General features: G+C 40.0%; 1 protein-coding gene across 2 annotated transcripts in view; it reads left to right on the top strand.

Moving 5' to 3' along the window:
* The window catches only part of FMN1 (formin 1), a 437,633-nt gene extending 417,884 nt beyond the window's left edge, over window positions 1-19,749 (top strand). For both annotated transcript variants that reach the window (XM_043919297.1, XM_043919298.1), the window contains 2 exons: window positions 9,938-10,022; window positions 11,219-19,749. In XM_043919297.1, coding sequence (XP_043775232.1) covers window positions 9,938-10,022; window positions 11,219-11,263 — 130 coding nt within the window. In that variant the 3' untranslated portion in view covers window positions 11,264-19,749. The remainder of the gene's footprint in view (window positions 1-9,937; window positions 10,023-11,218) is intronic.
* Window positions 19,750-20,426: the final 677 nt, after the last annotated feature.

The following is a 20,426-nucleotide window of genomic DNA, read 5'->3' as shown; positions in this document are numbered from 1 at the left end:
CACTGTTACCATACCTTCTAGTTTTCTAGGGGAGGCCAGAACTTTGGATTCTGTGTGAAGTCTCTGCATTACCCACGCTAGCTCACATTTGTTTAAACCTCCTGGAGTTGATGGAAACTGAATTTGCATTCATTTAAATCCCCCTTGGCCAATCACACTGCCGGCCTCTTCTCTTCAATTTCTTTCCACGTGACTACCAGAATACCGCAGGTACAGGACACTTTGACCAGTTTTTAAAGGACATTTTTGAGAGACAGACAGACTTAACTGGCCAACTGACTGATCAACCAATTATCAAAAAAAAAAAAAAATTGATCTCTTTTCAGGTCAAGGTGGTTTTTAAGACCTGCCTATATGCTCTGTTATGACAATATATGTAACATAGCTAGCTGGTCAGAATTTTTAAGTGTTTGTCTCTTAGCATGCATGTATAAGTTTCATATCATATGATACAAAAACTATTGACAAATAGCCTTGCCCTCCACCATGAACATTGCCCTCTATGGTAAGGATATTTAGAGACTCTCATGAGAACTTGATGGTCTGTATTTTGCGGGATTGGCTTTGAGCATTGTTGTTGTTGTTTAGTCACTCAGTCATGTCCGACTCTGCGAATCCATTGACTGCAGCACACAGGATTCCCTGTCCATCACCATCTCCCAGAGCTGGCTCAAACTCATGTCCATTGAGTCAGTGATGCCTTCCAACCATCTCTTCCTCTGTTGTCCCCTTCTCCTGTCTTCTATCTTTCCCAGCATCAGAGTTTTTTCCAGTGAGTCAGTTCTTTGCAGCAAGTGGCCCAAGTATTGGAGCTTTAGCTTCAGCATCAGTCCTTGCAATGAATATTCAGGACTGATCTCCTTTAGGATGGACTGGTTGGATCTCCTTGCAGTCCAAGGGACTCTTCAAGAGTCTTCTCCAACACCACAGGTCAAAAGCATCAGTTCTTCGGTGCTCAGTCTCATGGTCCAACTCTCACATCCATACATGACTACTGGAAAAAAATATGTAGCTTTGACTATACAGTCCTTTGTCAGCAAAGTAATGTCTCTGCTCTTTAATATCCTGTCTAGGTGGTCATAGCTTTTCTTCCAAGGACAAGCGTCTTTTAATTTCATGGCTGCAGTCACCATCTGCAGTGATTTTGGAGCCCAAGAAAATAAAGTCTGTCACTATTCCATTGTTTTCCCATCTGTTTGCCATGAAGTGATGGGACCCGATGCCATGATCTTCGTTTTTTGATGTTAAGTTTTAAGCCAGCTCCTCTTTCACTTTCATCAAGAGGCTCTTTAGTTCCTCTTTGCTTTTTGCCATAAGGGTGGTGTCATTGAGCATTGAGCATTGGTGATGTTATGGTGAGAGAAAGTGACTTTATATTTTCATGCACCTGAATGGACTTGAATATTTTCTGCATAACCATTCTTGAGACCTAAGTTTTTACAGTTTGGAGGTTAATGACTTATAATTATTTGTTAATTCATTAACTCAGTTTTATGGTCACATACTATATGCCATTTTACAGTGCAAAATGTGAGGGAAAGAAGGTGAAGTCCTATCCCCTGCTTTTGAGCAGCTCTGGTCTTGTGTAAAAAACAGGTGCATAACATGGTTGCAACACAGTGAAATAAATTAACCTTGACGGGAGGTATGAACTTTATCCAACCAGATTTCTTTCTTTATGTAATAAATGTGCCATGGAAAAAAAGGATTGGAAAACGTTTCATTTTATTAATAAAATAACCTTAAATGTCCAAGAAAGTCTTAGAGAGGACCAACCTTATAATTTACAGAGCTCCTTGTTCAAAAACTGGGAATCTCAAGAAGTGGTGGGAGTGCATTAAATGAAGAAGCCCCATGCAACTGTGTATGTGTGTGCCCAGGCAGCCTCGAGGACTCAGCATTTTGAAAAATTCAGATGAGCAGTATTTTAAGGAAGTAAAGGATTTTTAAAAAATTTTGTTCTGTAGGTCTCTTTATGGCATGTAAATGTGTGCCAGCTACTGTATCAAGGGCTAGGAACACAGCAATAAAAATGATAGCCACCATTTCTGCCCTCATGTATCTTACTGTCTAGCTGAGACATTTGTATGTGATAATTTTCCGTAACTGTCCCATTGTGTCTTAATTACATTCCCAGAAAAGTATTTAAATGGCCAGTAAGCCTTGCTCTTTCTTTATACTTTTAATTATGTAATATAATTTGAAAATATAATCCTTTCATGTATAAATATAGAATTTTCCTATAAGGAACAAGAGTTATTTTGGTTATGAGAAAAACAGGGTTAACGTGAAAAAATATATTTACTCATAAATTCTATAATTTGAAATGTAAATTTTATTTATGATACTTACATCAAAGAAACTTGAGGAAATTGTGAGGAAATAGATTCAATCTTCTTTTGAAGTTGAAATAGTTTCTTATTTACTTATCTGGAAAAGGTCAGTTTTCATTCTAATCCCAAAGAAAGGCAATGCTAAAGAATGTTCAAACTACTGCACAGTTGCACTCATCTCACAGGCTAGCAAAGTAATGCTCAAAATTCTCCAAGCCAGGCTTCAACAGTACGTGAACCATGAACTTCCAGATGTTCAAGCTGGGTTTAGAAAAGCCAGAGGAACCAGAGATCAAATTTCCAACATCCATTGGGTCATCAAAAAAGCAAGAAAGTTCCAGAAAAATATCTACTTCTGCTTTATTGACTACACCAAAGCCTTTGACTGTGTGGATCAAAACAAACTGTGGAAAATTCTTCAAGAGATGGGAATACCAGACCACCTGACCTGCCTCCTGAGAAATCTGTATGCAGGTCAAGAAGCAACAGTTACAGCTGTACATGGAACAACAGACTGGTTCCAAATCAGGAAAGGAGTGCATCTGTCACCCTGCTTATTTAACTTACATGCAGAGTGCATCATGCGAAATGCCAGGCTGTATGAAGCCCAAGCTGGAATCAAGATTGCCATGAGAAATAAGAGTAAGTTCAGATAGTCAAATGACACTACCCTTATGGCAGAAAGCAAAGAGGAACTAAAGAGCCTCTTGATGAAAGTGAAAGAGGAGAGTGAAAAAGTTGGCTTAAAACTCAACATTCAGAAAACTAGGATCATGGCTTCTAGTCCCATCACTTCATGGCTAATAGATGGGGAAACAAAGGAAACAGTAACAGACTTTATTTTCTTGGGTTCTAAAATCACTGCAGATGGTGACTGCAGCCATGAAATTAAAAGACACTTGTTCCTTGGAAGATTAGTTATGACCAACCAAGACAGCATACTAAAAAGCAGAGACATTGCCAACAAAGGTCTGTCTAGTCAAAGCTATGATTTTTCCAATAATCATGTATGGATGTGAGAGTGGGATTATAAAGAAAGCAGAGCACAAAAGAATTGGTGCTTTTGAACTGTGGTGTTGGAGAAGACTCTTGAAGAGTCCCTTCGACTGCAAGGAGATCAAACCAGTCCATCCTAAAGGAGATCAACACTGAATATTCATTGAAAGGACTGATGGTGAAGCTGAAACTCCAGTCCTTTGACCACCTGATGCAAAGAGCTGACTCACTGGAAAAGACCCTGATGCTGGGAAAGATTGAAGGTGGGAGGAGAAGGGAACAACAGAGGATGAGATGGTTGGATGGCATCACTGACTGGATGGAGTTGAGTTTGAGTAAGCTCTGGGAGTTGGTGATGGACAGGGAAGCCTGGCGTGCTGCAGTTCATGGGGTCACAAAAAGTCAGACACAACTGAGTGGCTGAACTGAACTGATTTATTTGGTTGAGAAATGTATGTCATGCCTGCATCAAAGTATAGCTTCTCATTATGACTTTTAAAATCTGTGTTCAGATCAGAAAAAGTTGAATTGAGTTCCTTGGTTTGCTGAATCTCTGGATAATAGCATTAGTTGATTTGGTTTGCTTTCGGAATACATGTAAATAATATTATTGCAAGATAATATTTAACTAGCAGCTCCATTAATACTATTTATAGTCAGAAACTATTGTCATGCATTCTTCAGGAGTTCCTTTATCTCTGTGAGGGAAGATTCCTTAATGGTTATCCTTTATTAGGTGTTTAGTTCATTTCAGTGGCTCAGTCATGTCCGACTCTTTGCAATCCCATGGACTGCATCACGCCAGACCTCCCCGTCCATCACCAACTCCGAGAGTTTACTCAAATTCATGTCCATTGAGTCAGTGATGCCATCCAACCATCTCATCCTCTGTTGCCCCCTTCTCCTCCTGCCCTCGGTCTTTCCTAGCATCAGGGTCTTTTCCAGTGAGTCGGCTCTTTGCATCATGTGGCATCAAGATGCTTCAGCTGCAGCATCAGTCCTTCCAATGAATATTCAGGACTGATTTCCTTTAGGATTAACTGATTGAATCTCCTTGCAATCCAAAGGACTCTCAAGAGTCTTCTCAGTTAACACCACAGTTCAGAAGCAACAATTCTTTGGCACTCAGCCTTCTTTATGGCCCAACCCTCATCCATACATGACTATTGGAAAAACCATAGCTTTGACTATATGGACCTTTGTAAGCAAAGCGATGTCTCTGCTTTTTAATACACTATCTAGGTTTTTCATAGCTTGTCTTCCACGGAGCAAGCGTCTTTTAATTTCATGGCTGCAGTCACTGCCTGCAGTGATTTTGGAGTGCCAAAAAATAAAGTCTATCGCTGTTTCCATTTTTTTCCCCATCTATTTTCCATGAAGTGATAGGACTGGATGTCATGATCTTAGCTTTTTAAATGTTGAGTTTTAAGCCAATTTTTCATTCTCCTCTTTCACCTTCATCAAGAGGTTCTTTTGTTACTCTTTTGTTACATTAGAGTGGTATCATCTGCATATCTGAGGTTATTGATATTTCTCCTGGAAATCTTGATTCCAGCTTGTGGTTCATCCAGCTGGGTATTTTGCATGATGTACTGTACATATAAGTTAAATAAGCAGGGTGATGATATATAGCCTTGGCGTACTCCTTTCATGACTTTGAAACAGTCCATTGTTCCATGTCCAGTTCTAACTGTTAATTCTTGTCCTGCATACAGGTTTCTCACGAGGCAGGTAAAGTGGTTTGGTATTCCCATCTCTTTAAGAATTTTCCTCAGTTTGTTGTGATCCACACAGTCAAAGGCTTTAGCATAGTCAATGAAGCAGAAGTTTTTCTGGAATTCCCTTGTTTTTTCTATGATCCAACGGATGTTGGCAGTTTGATCTAGATATGTTAATTAATTTAACCCTCACAGAAACACCATGTAATTAATGTTATGTATATATGATTGCAGTTTTTTGTTTGTTTGGGGGCTTCCCTGTGAGGCTAAGGCTGTAAGGAATCTGCCTTCAATGCACAATACCCAGGTTTGATCCCTGAGTCAGGAAGATCCCCTGGAGAAGGCAATGGCTATGCACTCCAGTATTCTTGCCTGGAGAATTCCATGGACAGAGGAGCCCAGTGGGCTACAGTCCATGGGGTCAAGGAGTCGGACATGACTGAGCAGCTAACATAGACACACACATACACATACATATATGATACATATGTATATATATAGAAACTTAAAGTTGATTAACTCACTCCAAGTTGTCTAACAACTGGCAGAGTTGGAGTTAAAATCAAGCCTCACTGATCCTGAATCTACTTTGTACCAAGGTTTGATTCTTCTCAGTCCTTTCTGATTTTTTAGAGTGCCCTCTGAAAGGGAGACATCATAATGAGAATGAGAATCATTAGAGAATAGCAAGATAGAATCACCGAGCTCGAAATTGTCCTCGGAAACGTGGGGTATGCATGAGAGCCTCAGTCTACAGAACAGTCACAGAGCAATAGGAAATGGTTAGCAGTGGGGACAGGACCTTAGGTTATCTCCCAGTTTACTTAACTCCCCTTTTCCAATCACCATCCCCCCCGGATACTGAGAGAACATGGAAAGTGATTGCAGAACTACTAAGAAGTATGGGAATCGGGGGAGGCAATGCTGAGCCTAGATCATGGTAGAAGACCGATTCTGGAAGAAGAGATCAGAATTCTAAGGTGAAAAGGAACTACTTAAGCAAAAGATAACCCTCAAATTTCCTAAAAGTTAGGGAGCTGCAGGAGGAATAGTAATTCCAAGCGATTCCATTGGATTTGGGATTAAAGGATGAACAATAGGTGCTCTTGTTGAAAACAGATCTTGCTGGAGAAAACCAAGGAAAGAAGATGCTACAAACCATGGCCTCATCTTGTTTGCAGATCCCTTACTGATTGGTCTCCAATGCAGTCTGAACAGGATTTGATCCTTCTAGTGCATTCTTTTCTTATGTGGGTATGGTGACAGTTATTGCTACAAGCAGAAAAGTTTAGTAGGCAGTGTGGTATATATGTCAGACCTATGCCAGAGCTTCTTCTCACGGCAGCTCTGCATATGCATTTCTTGGGTTACATAAATCATTGCTCATCTTTGTCTCATTTTCCTTTTCTGATGCACAAGTCAGCATGTTGAATTCATTGAACTAACTTGTGCATGTGGGCAGGGAGATTGGATTATGAAGTGTGTATTTCAAACAAATTGTGCAAAATGAAGTAACGAGCTAAGGCGCTCAGCCACTTCTTCAGTATTAAGCAGGTATGGGATTAGTAATGAGTAAAAGATTCAGATTTGAGGCCCTGAAAAAAAGCATGTTCATTTTTTTATGTCTTTGATTTGAAGATATTTTTAAAATACAGACATTTAAAACAAAGACATTCAAAAACATAAAACATTTTTGAAGAAATTTTTAGGTAAACATGTTAAAGATAGCACAACACACCCATATTCCCACCACCTAAAATTGTTAACATTTTGCCACATTCTTTTAAGATTTTATAATTGAAAATGAAATATTGTGGATAAAAATGAAATTTATTTGACATTTGTTGTTGTTGTTCAGTCACTAAGTTGTGTCTGACTCTTTGCAACCCCATGGACTGCAGCAGGCCAGGCTTCCCTGTCCTTCAGTCTCTCTAGAAGTTTCCTCAAACTTATGTCCATTGAGGCAGTGATGCCATCCAACCATCTCATCCTCTGCCACCCTCTTCTCCTTTAGACATACTACTGCCCAAAGTCATTCTCTTCTTCCATCTTTCTAGCGATAACCTCTATCATGAAATTAGTCTCTTTCCAGTCTGCATATAAGTATAAATAGATGTTTACATACAGGTGCAGGCATCTGTGATCAGTCTTTCGTGGGCACTACTCCCCAGCATATACACAAGTTGGCATAACACACACACAGTAACAATAGTAGTGAACATATGTTGAATGATTACACTCTGCCTGGAGCAGCACTTTCTCAGTCCTTTCAGTGACCCAGCATAGCCCACACTGTTGTTATCTCCTTTTCTAGGTGCACAGAGAGGTCACTTGCCCAGGGTCACACAGCTGATAAGTACTGGGGCTGAGAATTAATCCCGCAGTCAGGCTCTGGAGCTGAGCACTTCACCAGCAGGCTAGATGGCCTCTTCACTCTGTCACCCTGCAGAATTTGTCACTCTTTCAATATCATGTTTCTGACATCCACAATTTTCGTTCACAGATTTAGTTTATTCATTTTCACAGTTTTACCGTATTCTGTTAAATGAATATAATATATAAGCATCACTGCACTGTGCTTGGGCTTTCCAGATGGCTCAGTGGTAAAGAATCTGCCTGCCAGTGCAGGAGATGCAGAGACTCCAATTCAGTCCCTGGGTCGGGAAGATCCCCTGGAATAGGCAGTGGCAACTCACTCCAGTATTCGTGCCTGTAGAATTCCATGGCCAGAGGATCCTGATGGGCTACAGTCCGTGGGGTCACAAAGAGTTGGACACGACCGAGCACATGCACGACAGCATGGTGCTTAAGACCTATAAAATGCAAACAGTGAAAGTTTCTACCTCACAGGGTTGTTGGGAGAATTAAATGGCTTAATTCAAATAAAGCGGGTAGAAGAGTACCTAGCATAGAGTATGCACCCTGTAAATGTCAGCTGTTACTGTTTGCTCTTATCATCTATCCTGTATCCTCTTGAACCTGATTAATAGGTTGTTTTCAATTTTTCATTATTGCATATATTGCAACAATGAAAGCCCTGTGTCTAATGATAACATTTTCTTTTGGGTATCTCCCAAGAAGAGGAATTGATAGCTCATAGGGTATGTATGTGTTCAGTTTCACTTGATGCTGCCAAAGCTTGCTGTACACATTTACACACCCTCATACATGTTTTGGGTCCTTGTCACCCATTATTGTCCTCAATGTCAGTTGACATTCTCTGACTGTTAGATTTTCCAATCTGATGGTTGAAAAATACTGCCTTGTTGAATTGATAAACTGAGTAAAAAATAATGTCATGTTGTGGAATTGGGTTTTTTCTAACAACTTTATTGAGATATGATTCACATGCTGTAAAATTTATCCCTTTGAAAGTGTTCAGTTCAGTGGTTTTCCATATATTCACAAGGATCTGCAATCATCACTGATCCCTAGTTTTAGGAGAAACGCCTTATTCATTAGCAGTCACTCCCACTTCTCCACTGCCCCCAGCCCCTGGCATTGCTACTCTATGTTTCTTTTATTTGCCTACTCGGGACATTGCATATAAATGGAATCATATAGTATGTGGGTTTTTGTAGCTAGCTTCTTTCATTTATTTTAATGAAATGGATTTTTTTAGGTTCACCCATGATGTAGCTTTCATTCAGCAGTTCATTCCTTAATATGGTCCAGGACTTCATTCCTTAAAATATTCTGTTGTGTTAATATACTACCATTTGTTTATTCATTTATCAGCTGATGCAAATTTGGACTGTTTCTACTTTGGCTGTTTTAAATAATTTTAAATAATGCTGCTCTAAAAATTCATACATATATTTTTTATAGACAAATATTTTCATTTACTTGGATATACATATATTTATATGCCAAGTAGTAGAATTGCTGGGTCATATGCTAACTATGTTTAACATTTTGAAAAGCTGCCAAACTGTTTTCCAATGTGACTGTACCATTCTCTAGTTCCATCAGCAGTGTATAAGGATTCTGATTTCTTCACATCCTCATCTCCAGCGCTTGTTATTGTCTTTCTTTTTAATTCTATCCATCCCTAGGGGCTAGGAGTGGTATCTCCTTGTGGTTTTGCTTTGTATTTCTCTGAGTGATGATGTTGAGCATCTTTTCATGTGCTTATGAGCCATCTGTCTGTCTTTGGAGAAATGTCTAGTCAAGTATTTTGCCTATTTTTTAAGTTGGGTGATTTGTCTTTTTATTTGAGTTTGTAAGCTATCCATGTAATCTGAATGTAAGTCCTTTATCAGATACATGATTTACAAATATTTTCCCCATTCTGTAGGTTGTCTTTTGACTTTCTTGATGTGAACTGGTGGATTTTTTATTGTTTTTTTCTGTGCTGCAAGGCTTGCAGGATCTTAGTTCTCCAGCCAGGGATTGAACCAGAGGCCCTGACAGTGAAAGCACCAGGTCCTAACCACTGGACAGCCAGGGAACTCTCTGGTGGATTTTAATATTTGCAGTTTTGTATGTTTCTCCAAAATTTTGGTTTTTCAGATTGTCTTTATCCTGTCTGCTGAGTGGCTCACAAGCCAGATAGCCTTGGGGTGTGCCCTTAGAGTGCAGGGAGTCCATCCAGTATTCCATAGATCAGAAACTCTTACCTTGGTCCCTAAAGCACAGATTTCCCAGGCAGATCTCAGTGAGCTTCTCGGTCAGTGGAGGAAGATCAGCTTTGATACCCCAGCGGAGATACCCTCACAGAGTTTGAATTTAATGAAAAGCACTGAAAAGCCACCCCTTATATTTCAGACTGCTAACTGATTAATTCAACAGCATTTGGATTTCTGTTTAACCTGACCTCTTTTTTCTTTCCTTTTTTTCTCCTCTTTTCTTTTCCTCCTCTCTCCTCCCCACTCCCTGTTTTGATTTCAGATTGAAAATGGCTCAGGAATCAGTCAGCAAGTTAACAGCAGAGAAGAAAGTGGAGACAAAGAAAATCAACCCCACGGCTAGTCTGGTGAGATGCATTTTTCATCAGAATCTCAAGACTTTTCATTATAACTGAGGTGCACCCAGGAGTGGGCCTAAATCTTAGGGATAAAACTCAGAAGGATGAGTAGTATACGTATTCTCAGTTCCCATCCCAGGATTCCACGTGGTAAGAAAGGACACAGGAGAGGACAGAGTAAGGCGCGAAACCCGGCTTTGTGCTCTGCCAGCAAATTCAAACACGGTCCTTTCCCGATAAACCAAGTGTAGTCACTTGCCATTTCACACCCTTCTCCATCGCACCTCACGCCGGGATCCCCTTCATCTCAAAGTACCCTTCTCCTGAACTTGTTGACGCATTTTACCCTCACCAATTCCTTATCCTTGTTAAAGAAAGGGGCAGGGAGTAGCCTCTATTGATAGTTGGTAAAACTGAGATGCAGAAAGATACAGCCTACCTGAGATCACTTCTCAAACGGATAGCAAAAACCAGAACCAGACTGCTGACTGGTCCCCTGACTGCTCTCCCTAGGATAGAAACTAGCAGACTAGTGTGTCTTCCTAGCCATGAAGGGAAGCTGTCCTCCACAGTCCCACTGGCAATACTGATCACAAGGAATCTCCACGATACAGTTGGAATAGCTGAATGGTTAGGAACCCAAGGCATAGAGGTTCAAGTCCCAGCTTAGCCACTTACTAGTTGTATTTTGCTAATAGTGAAGTTACTTTGCTTCCTTATTCTTCACTAATACTTTTGCCAGTTGCTTTAAATCCTTTGACCACCCAAGTGGGGGTATAAGTGAGATGATTTCTGTTAACCAACGATGATGTCCTCCTAACAACCCCATCAGCAGCTCAGCGAATGTTGAGTGAGAAACGGGGAAGTCAGGGCCCTACGACTTCATCAGGGACAGCCATGGTTGGCTTACAGAGCTCCTACCTGAATGGAAACATTCTGTGCCCATTTGGTGGCGTATTCGGTACACTCATCTTTATATGGTATGTCTATATTTTTGGTGGCAGTGGGCTCAACTCAGATTTTTGTCTTCTTCCCTCATTATCCACTGCTCCTTCCCCAGGCCTCTGTCCTCTCATTTCTAGGGCATTTGGTCCAACTCTATTCAGCATCATAGATCAACATTTGAGAAACATACCAAAATTTGAGAAAGGTGAAAATTTAGAAAAAGGAATAATAATTAACTCAATTTTTGTCTCAAATAACAGAAGGAAAGACTGCGTCAGAAGGAAGCCAGTGTGAGCACCAACTAACACAGAGATGTGGGAAAGCAACGATGGTGAGGCATAGTACCCGCATGATCCTCTGTAACACCAATGCTACAAGAAGTCTTCAAAAGATATGTCACTCAATGTTTATTTTGCTCATCCCTTTCTGAGCACCCTGTGCCTTCTTAAAGAAGCCCCTTGTTAAGCCATAGCAACAATGAAATGCCACTGAAGAAATATTTGAGAACTGTTTCTTCCAAAGGTCCAAAATTTGCTCTGCTACAAGACCAGAGAATTACCAAGATTTTTGAGTTTTTTTTCTTCTTCTTCTTCTTTTTTTTTTAAATCAGAGACCTCAAGCTTTCTAACCCAGGCAAGATATATGTAAACTTGTGACAGAAGAAGAGATGGATATTTTGTGACAGCTGCCTTGAGCAAGTTCAAGCCTTGATCCTTAGAATAATCAAGCCTGCTGGTTTGATTATTGATCTTAATTTTGATTCTATTGCAGCAAGATCCTGAAGCACCCTTCTTGCCAAAAATGTTGAGACTTACCAGAATTATTTTAAGAGGCCCAAGACTGTATGCCCCACACTCAAGAAATGGTTATTTTTTCATTGTTTTTCATGTGCTAGAAAGAACAGAAAATGGATTTATACATGGATGGAGAAGGGGGTTAAATAGTCATAAACTTCTTTCTGGAGAACAAATTATAATACAGGTCGTTGGCATCAGCCATTTAGCAAGACCCATTCTTCTGTTTTCATATCAGTTCATTGAGGTTTCCTAGGCCACTAGGAATTCTCTACCCTTTCTTTTAAGGAAAAAAAAAAAAAACTATGATAACTGAGCAGCAACAGACTTGGGGTCAAAGCATCTGCTTTGATGAGTGACCCAGTGTCAGTCAGAGTACATTTCACACCTCAAATCATCTATGAGTGGATCCACCATGTTGACCTGCAGCTTAGCTATACACCAGGTTCTGGGACTGAATATGACTGGGCCTCTCCCACGCACCCCAGGAGGCAGTGTCTAGACAAGAGAGAAAATGCTACTTGCAGCTGTTTATCATGACCTTGACTGACAGACATGTGACCTATGGTTGAAGCAGGGGGGTGGGGGTTAATGTCCCAAAAAGAGAGAGTAGAAAAAAAAGTTCTTTACATCAAAATGGGAAGAAGGTGATTACACTGATATTGAATTTTGAGTTCAATAGGCAGTTTTTTCTGACCCTGGAAGCCTGTGTGATTACTGCCTCTAGAGTCACAGGAAAACCACCTTGGACCTCTCTCCTGACATTTTTACCTTAAACCACTCTCCTATGCTGTGAGAGGAGAAGTGAGACTTGGGGTGAACTGAAGTAAGGATCAAAGCCTATCAGGTTTCAGTCTTGAAAGGAGAGAGGTCCAAGCTTTCTCCTCCCAACTGATGGGAGACCATCTAGAGAAGAGCAGAAACCTTAAAACCCTTCCCCATCTGCTGGTCATGTGTGAGCTGCCCCTTGCCCCAGCATCTTGCCAGAATCTCTCAACTTGCCAGGTACCTGAGTGTCTACCCAGGACCTGCCTGCTAGTTATCAGCCCCCACGGGGACCCCATAATAGATACAGCCAATTAAAGCAGCACCATATCCTAATACAATGCCCAGGAATGCAGTCAGGATCAAATCTAGTCACAAAGCCATATTCCCGCAGGTGCTAGCCACTCTTTCTAATAATTTTTTTAAAAGGGGGATATAATAACATGGTTTGTTTTTTTCCCAAAAAAAAGAATGAGACAAGCAAAACAGAAGAGCTGGTAAGAACTTACATGACTAATAGCAGTTGCTTGTGAGCAAGCCTTTCATACTGCTTTCTTCGATTGTTTTTCTCTTCATTTTCACTTAATGGTGAGGACCTAAGAAATTCCTCAATTTGAAACAAATCTTGCTTACAGCTACCCCATGCTCTGTGACAGTCCTTCTAGTATTATCGGACAAAAGAAAAAGCACCTGTTTTACCCATGCTCAAGTTGGATTTCATTCTAGTGGACAGACCAGAAATTGGCAGTAAAATAAAACCTTTTCTAAAGAGCAAAGTTTGCCTACCTCTGTTGGGAAAACCTGGTGAGTGCAATATACCATTAGTGTGTGAAGACACCATGGCAGGACTCCCATGATTCTCACCCAATTTGCATCCTGCATTAGGTATCTGGACACCCCTCCCAAGTCCATACATGGACTTCAGTGTGACGGTGCCCTCATTTGTAACTTGACCCAATGCTTGGTAAAAGTTCACAAGACTTTGTCTAAGGTGGACCATCTAAAACAACCTGGAGGCCCTGAGAGAATGACCCATCCAAAATGCAGCTGAGATTGTGTTAACTACACAGGAGTAAGTAGTTGGGGTACACTTAGCAGCTTGGGCATGTCTGGCTGTTCTTAGCACAGCCCTGCCTGCACAAGAGGGACAGTGGCCAGTATTTCTACTCTGTGTCTAACCAGACATATTTGACTTACTAGTCAGATTCAGAGAAATACCTTAACTTATAACAACATCATCTCTGCCTAGTTAAGATTCATTAAAGCTGAGGGCATAGTGGATAGCAGTTCAGATTCTTGCATAACCTGCATAATCATCGAGCACACAAGTATATCATATATGACGTAAAAGCATTATACAAACATGTTAGGTAAAAAACAGGCCTATGAAGTATTGAGGATCAAGTGAGGAGGGGGTGTGCTCTATGCCTTTTAACCCAAGAAGAGGCAGTTTATGGGCAGAGGCATGGTTAAAAAAAAAAAGGGAAAAGGTAGCCAAGAAGAAATGAATGATGTGATGGTCAAGGCCCAGGAATCAAAGGTGATAGACCTGCTGCTCAGAAGTTACCTTTTGAATCCTTGAGTTGATGTCTATGAAATCTCTTTAAACATTCATTGCAACTACCCAGGAATTATGAAGAAAAAAGTCTGAAATCTGAGAAGTAGAATAAAGAGATCCAGTCATGCTCTTCCATCTTCAAATGTTTTAGCCAAAACAGTGGGCAACATGATGAGAAACTGAATGCCAGGTTTGACTCCGGTCTCCAGTCCTCTTTTCGTCCCGGTGAGAATAGTAGAAGCTACACACCTGCTCAGCTGCTCTGATGCACCTCCTTTTCTCATAAATACCATAAGGAAAGGCATTTCCCTAAAAGCTCATATGCTGTTGGTGAAGATTAAAGGAAGGAATAAAACTCTTTGGTAGTATTCAGCAAGGTGAAGAAGTCATTGGTACAGTCCTTCCAAGACTGTGATCAGATGTATCAAAAGATATGTAAGTGTATTTTTGATAAAGATTTGCTTGTTGGACTGGGATTGCACATCTCTCTCTCTAGATTATACCACCTGCATGGGGAAATTTTAATTTTACGTCTTTGTTGGACATGATGTTTTATTTCTATTTCATTCTTGCCTGGTGTCACTGACATAGATCGTTGCACACAGAGACAGCACCTAGTCAGCCAGAATATGAAAGGGAATTAAAGTGCAGACCGGTGGGCTCTTTCCCAGTAACCAGACGGTAACATTGACATGGGAACTTCATTCCCTGATATTCTAAATTGGTCTGTTTTGTAGTACTGCCACCCTTGCCAAATAAAAATAAAACCAATTTGGGGTTTTCTGTGTGAAGAGGAAGGAAGAAGTCAATAAAACATAGCTTTCCCCCTCAAAATAACTGATGCAAATATCAAATATCCCATTCTATAATTAGTGTAAATAGTCTAAAAATTGCTAACAAGGACTCTCCAGTAGATTTGAGCTTCATTTTTCTTTGATCTTGACCGTTCTCATCATTTTAAAACAAAAAGACCAAAAGGTAGAAGGGGAAAAGAAGCATCAGAAATTTGGAAGTCAACAAAGTAATTAGTTCCTGAATCACAAAAGAAGGACATACTGTGACACCCAGTATTGTAGAGGTCCTAAGCATATAAGAATTTGAACAGCTGTGAGGGCTGATGAGTGTGGACAAAGCAAAAGCTCTTAACTGCCCACTTGAGACTTCAGCCTAAACCAGGCAATTTTCAGAGTGGATTTAAGAGAGTGAAGTATTGCTCTGAACAATTTATTTTTGGAAAAATCACATACAAAGAGAAGTGGTATGTAGAGAAAGAAGTGTTAGACAATTAAAATTTCCTTTCTCTGATTCTCTTGTAAGAGCAGTTCATAAATGGATGGACCATCCAGAAAACCATAAATACCACACTTCATTTATCAGGTTTTTACCGTAGAAACACAGCTAAAGAGAGTGGACTGAATAAAGAAATGAACTTTCATTCATGTCAGCTACTTTGTTATCATAAAGAAATCTACAAGAGAAACAAGTCTGTGCAGACAAGTCTACAGTATTTGAAATGAATGGCTAGTTTTTAACTTTTCCAAAATGTAAATAACTCGGTTGATCATATTTCCATTTTCCAGCTATGGAGAGAAATAGTCTGGCTGGATGGAACCTTGTCTGTTATTGGTGCAGAAGTCACTTAAAGGCACCTTTTGGCACAGGCCTCAGCGGGTCTGGCTCCCTGAGACTCACATAATTGTATTTATAACTCCATTAGTGATTGAATCCAGGCATCACTGGGCTCACTTACATCGCTGTATGTGACTCGGAGGCTCATTTTGTGTCATTTCTGCAAACCCGTCAGTTGTTGACACCTTGTTAGAGGCACTGAAATTTAGTTTCACAGTTCTTCATTTCCCCTCCCAGGGAGCGGGCAATCTACCAGACCCTCCCAGATCAGTGCTTTGCTGGGAAGTAGTGAATTCCAGAGTATTAACATGTCAGACTGGAATCCAGTTCAGTAGTTTTATTTCTTCCAAGACCCTTAATCAACACTCTGATATAAACTTAGCATTTGGGAAATTTTTGTAGTTGACAGCTGACTTGGAAATGTGAAGATAGAAAAATGTCAGCAAGATGTCTCTGTCTCCTAAGGTGCCCATGAGGTTTCTACCAATGAAGAGGTTAGCGGGGCAAGTCAAGCCTCATCTGGTAGGTCAGACTGTCCTCAGTGGTGCTTCTGGATTCATTTCCTCTCCAGCCCCAGCTCCTCTCTCAGTCATCCTGGTGATAAACAGTAACACAGAGCACCTTTTTCTTCTTGTCCTCCCTTCTCTGACATGATGGTTCACTTTAGTCAGAGCTCAAACTCATTCTTGAGTATTATGTCTCTGGAACACTTGTTCATGAATATCTTCTTCACGCTATAATCTGGGGAAGACTGGTTTAATCTCAAGTTTTTATATAGAGTGGTGGCTAAAGCCATTAATTTATTCTACATTCCATCTCATATAACTTTCTGTTTTTTAATATTAAATATACTAAGAATCTCCATTGTATCTCCTTTTCTGAAAGCTTATTCATAGACTTCTGTGGGCTGGTTTTTTTTTTTTTTTTTAATGCTTTGTGTGAAATTCAGTAGCACTGGGTGAGAAAAATGCAAATGAGCCCAATTTCCCACAGCAACTTGGCCTTCTTCTCCATGGAATAAACAACCTTCTACCACCCTTAAGCTGTTTTGTAGGCTGAGTGTTTGCCTAAATTCTACCCGTGCAGACACCAAGGGGTTCTTCTGTCTTTGAAGCTGTAAGAATGTCTTAAAAGAGAATGAGTACTTCTCCCCATATATAGTGTGAGCTGGCAGTGTGTTATACTTAGTATATCAAGTAAAAAATCTAATGTATTCAGGCATGCATTCCCAGAGGTCTGTCAACATCTTTGGCAAAATTATACATGCTTTCCTTCCCTTTTCTCTTCTCAGACTTGCTTCCACTCTTGTCTCATGAAACAAATGTATTTTTGTTTATTCATATGGGTCAGCTTTCCAGAAGGAAAGGCTAGTCCCATGGACCACTGAGTATAAAGGAAGTTATCCTCCACTGCCCCATGACATGGTTGATAGGTGTATTTAGGGATGCACAACTTTCTGGGATCTCTTGGGATGGATTTTTGAATTCCAGGTTTCCATGAAGTATATAAAATTGTATACATAGCATACAAAGATTATACTGTTCTCCCCCAAAGAGATTAAGAGCTTTATAATCTATACATCTTAGATAGATTTCAGCGAACTATAAGTAGCTCATTTTTCCCCCTTTGTTCTTGGCAACTTGTTCCTATCTATAATCTTATTCCTTCACATCTGACCACCAAGGCATGAAGTGTCAACCCGCTCAGATTGCCCCCTGCAAAATCCTCTAAAGACGTCCATTTCCTTTAGAAACAAATCCATGGGTAAGAGGGGAAAGTCTAGTGACCATTCTCTTAGCCCAGGGTGGCACACATGGGATTTTGAGCTAAATCTATGCCAAATATTAATTTTACAATTCTTTAATTTCTCAAGATACAAATAATGTGACCCTACTGTTAGTAGGGTGTAGAATCTTTGAAGAACATAAGCATTAAGAAGAGGGGACTTCTCTTTAAAGAAACAATCGAAGATATTCCTCAAAAGAAATTTTTAAAATTAGAAATTGAATAATTGTTAAGATTCTTTGGAGAAAACATGTCGTTGATTCATCATAGTCTTTTCCTTTTCGTCGAGTTCTAATTTAGACTAGCACGGGAAGCAGAGTGCCCCTGGGCTTTGATTTAGGGGATCGTGCTTTGGTCTGAAGAGTCAGTAGTGGCCTGCATGCCCAGAACCCGAATGAAGTCAGTCAGTGTCCTAATGAGAATCAGGCCTAACAGAAATGTAAATTATTTCAAGACCTTTGGGGTTTAATTTTCTTAGCAACACCCTCGATCCTGTTTCCGAAAATTAATTTGATCCTTGCAGTTATGTGTCTTCATTTTGCCTTATGAGATTGCAAGCAATGGGATGAGGGAGAAAAATAGACAGTAGAAAAGGAAAATTTGAACAAGGTCAGGGTGTAATGTTTTGCTGATATAATGCATTGTTAGGGAGCTGGTGACTGTTGCCATGGTTGTTTCATGGGCAGTCTTTCAACGGAAGCTCAGGGCATAGGTGTGAGGGCAGTGGGAGTGCCCGGTATCTCGTACTGGCCCACGCTTGATGGTGTGCTGGAAAAGCAGGTACATACCAGTGGACTGGCCTGTGCTTGCTGAAATAACTCCATTGAATATCAGATTAACTTCCATGGGATCAGTTGTCCATGAACCTTCCTGTTTCCTCTCTGCCTGTTTAAAGTTCATTTTGGCATCAAGCTTCATTTCGTTTTTCTCCTTTCAGTACTTCTGCATTGCCTCCCTTTCCTTCACATCCCACAGTGACGTTTGCCTCCCTTGACTGTTTCTCCAGGACCCAGCTTTCTCTCCCTCTTTCCCGCACAGACACCTGAAGTGCCCCTGAGCCCTCACCCCCTCGTCCCACACCCATGCCCCATCCCCCAGCCCTGTGGACAGGGAGCTCTGCTGTCACCAAGAGAGACACAGCCTTGTGACTGCTTCTTGTTAATGTCAGCACCACCTCATCACTTAAGCAAAGAGGGAAAAATCCATAAAAGAGATGGAAAATACATTTCTTTTTTTTATTATTATTCTACTTTATTTTAAGAAGCTTGAGGAGAGGGGTGGTTCCAGTCCTTCTCAGTTTCCCAGAGAGTTTTACTTTAAAACTGTCTAATGAAGGACCATTCTTTTGATAAATGTATAAATCAGTCCAGGTCACCAGCTATGAGGCGTAAGACTCGAGTGTTGAATCTCTGTGCTGCTGGACAAAGTGACTGAATTCTGTGCAAATATTTTGAATCACAGGCTTTTTATTGCCCCTCAGCTCTTACTACCACTCATGATTCAGACATCTTCATGAAGCTGGATCAGGATGTTGACAATTTGTGGTTATTTTCAGATCAGCAGTAACTGTTACCCTCTTGAAAGCACTTAAAAAGAAAGTTTAAGCGTATCTTAAATATTCAACCATTTGACCCAGAAAAAAGTTGACTTCTCTGTTTAATTATTAGACCAATCTGTAGATGTAATCTTAAAGGATTTTTAATGCAATAATGAAGACAGTTTGAGAAATGAGAAGGCACTTTAAAGACATGAACGCTTACATTACATACTCGTGGATATTTTTTAATGGAATAAGCTAATTGGATTCAGGTATTTTTTTCCCTTTAAATTTTTAAAAATATGTATTTCTAATTTGCATATTTAATTTTGTCAAAACTGAGAAATGCTCTCTAGTTGAACTTGTAAATGTTATTTGCAAACCAAATGAAGTATTTATTTTTAAAAAGAAAAGGTGAAGGAATCAATACTGATGTGTACATAATGAATATATGTGTTTGTGTGTATATTTTTCCTTCTTGACATTACTTGGTCCCCACATCAATTGTATTTTTGTACATAATATATATATTGGTTAGAAAATGTAGATTGTCTATTCAAAGACATCTATCTCTGAAAGATTATATTTATCCTACTGTTGATACCTCTGTTAATTTGTTTTAAGAGATAGAATTCTATTTTTTTGGAACTTGCAGAGAACTGCATTCATGGCTTCCAGTTGTAAATATGCTAAGGGTATTTTAATAAATTTTGGTTTCATGTCTGTGTGGTGTGCAGTGCAGATCTGTTTCCGAGAGGCATTTAAGATAGTATCCCAACAGTTCTCTAGTGTGGAGAATACCAATCATTTCTAACTTGCATTATTGCTTAAGGGCAGCATTACTGCTGAACTACAAAAGCTGGATCTCGGTAAGTCCATCATTCGCATTTTCTTCTTTCTCCTCTGTTCTCCACACCAACAGTGGGAAATCTGGCTAGGCATTCAAGGCTGACACCAAACAGACAAAACCAGCCAAGCATGGTCTCAGTTGTACGGACCTGAAAGCAATTCTACTTGAACATAAATTACCCAAAGTTGGATGTGGGGTGGAGAACCACAAGGATTGGCGACTTTGTGTTATGAATTGGTAGAGTATGGAAACAGAACAGAAATATGATTGTATTTTAACACTAAAGACAACATTCAAATTCTTTTCAGGCAGATGATAAGATAAATGCAGGTATTTATGAAAAAACTAAAAGACTTTCAGCAAAACACTGCTCTGTGAAATAGAAGAGCAATCTGTGTGATTGCATGTTTAACTGATTCATTTGTTCAGTATACCTGAATGCCATGCACTCTTGAGTTCTAGAAGTTTGTTGAAATATGCCCTAATGGGTTTAATGAACACACATAGTTATCATCTGGGGAGACATTTTATCACTAGGAAAGCTTTAAAA

Source organism: Cervus elaphus, chromosome 12 (genome assembly GCF_910594005.1).
Source record: "Cervus elaphus chromosome 12, mCerEla1.1, whole genome shotgun sequence".
In the NCBI taxonomy this organism is placed as follows: Eukaryota; Metazoa; Chordata; class Mammalia; order Artiodactyla; family Cervidae; genus Cervus; species Cervus elaphus.
The sequence above is the reverse complement of the archived record's forward strand: the minus strand, read 5'-3'. Positions and strand labels throughout refer to the sequence as shown.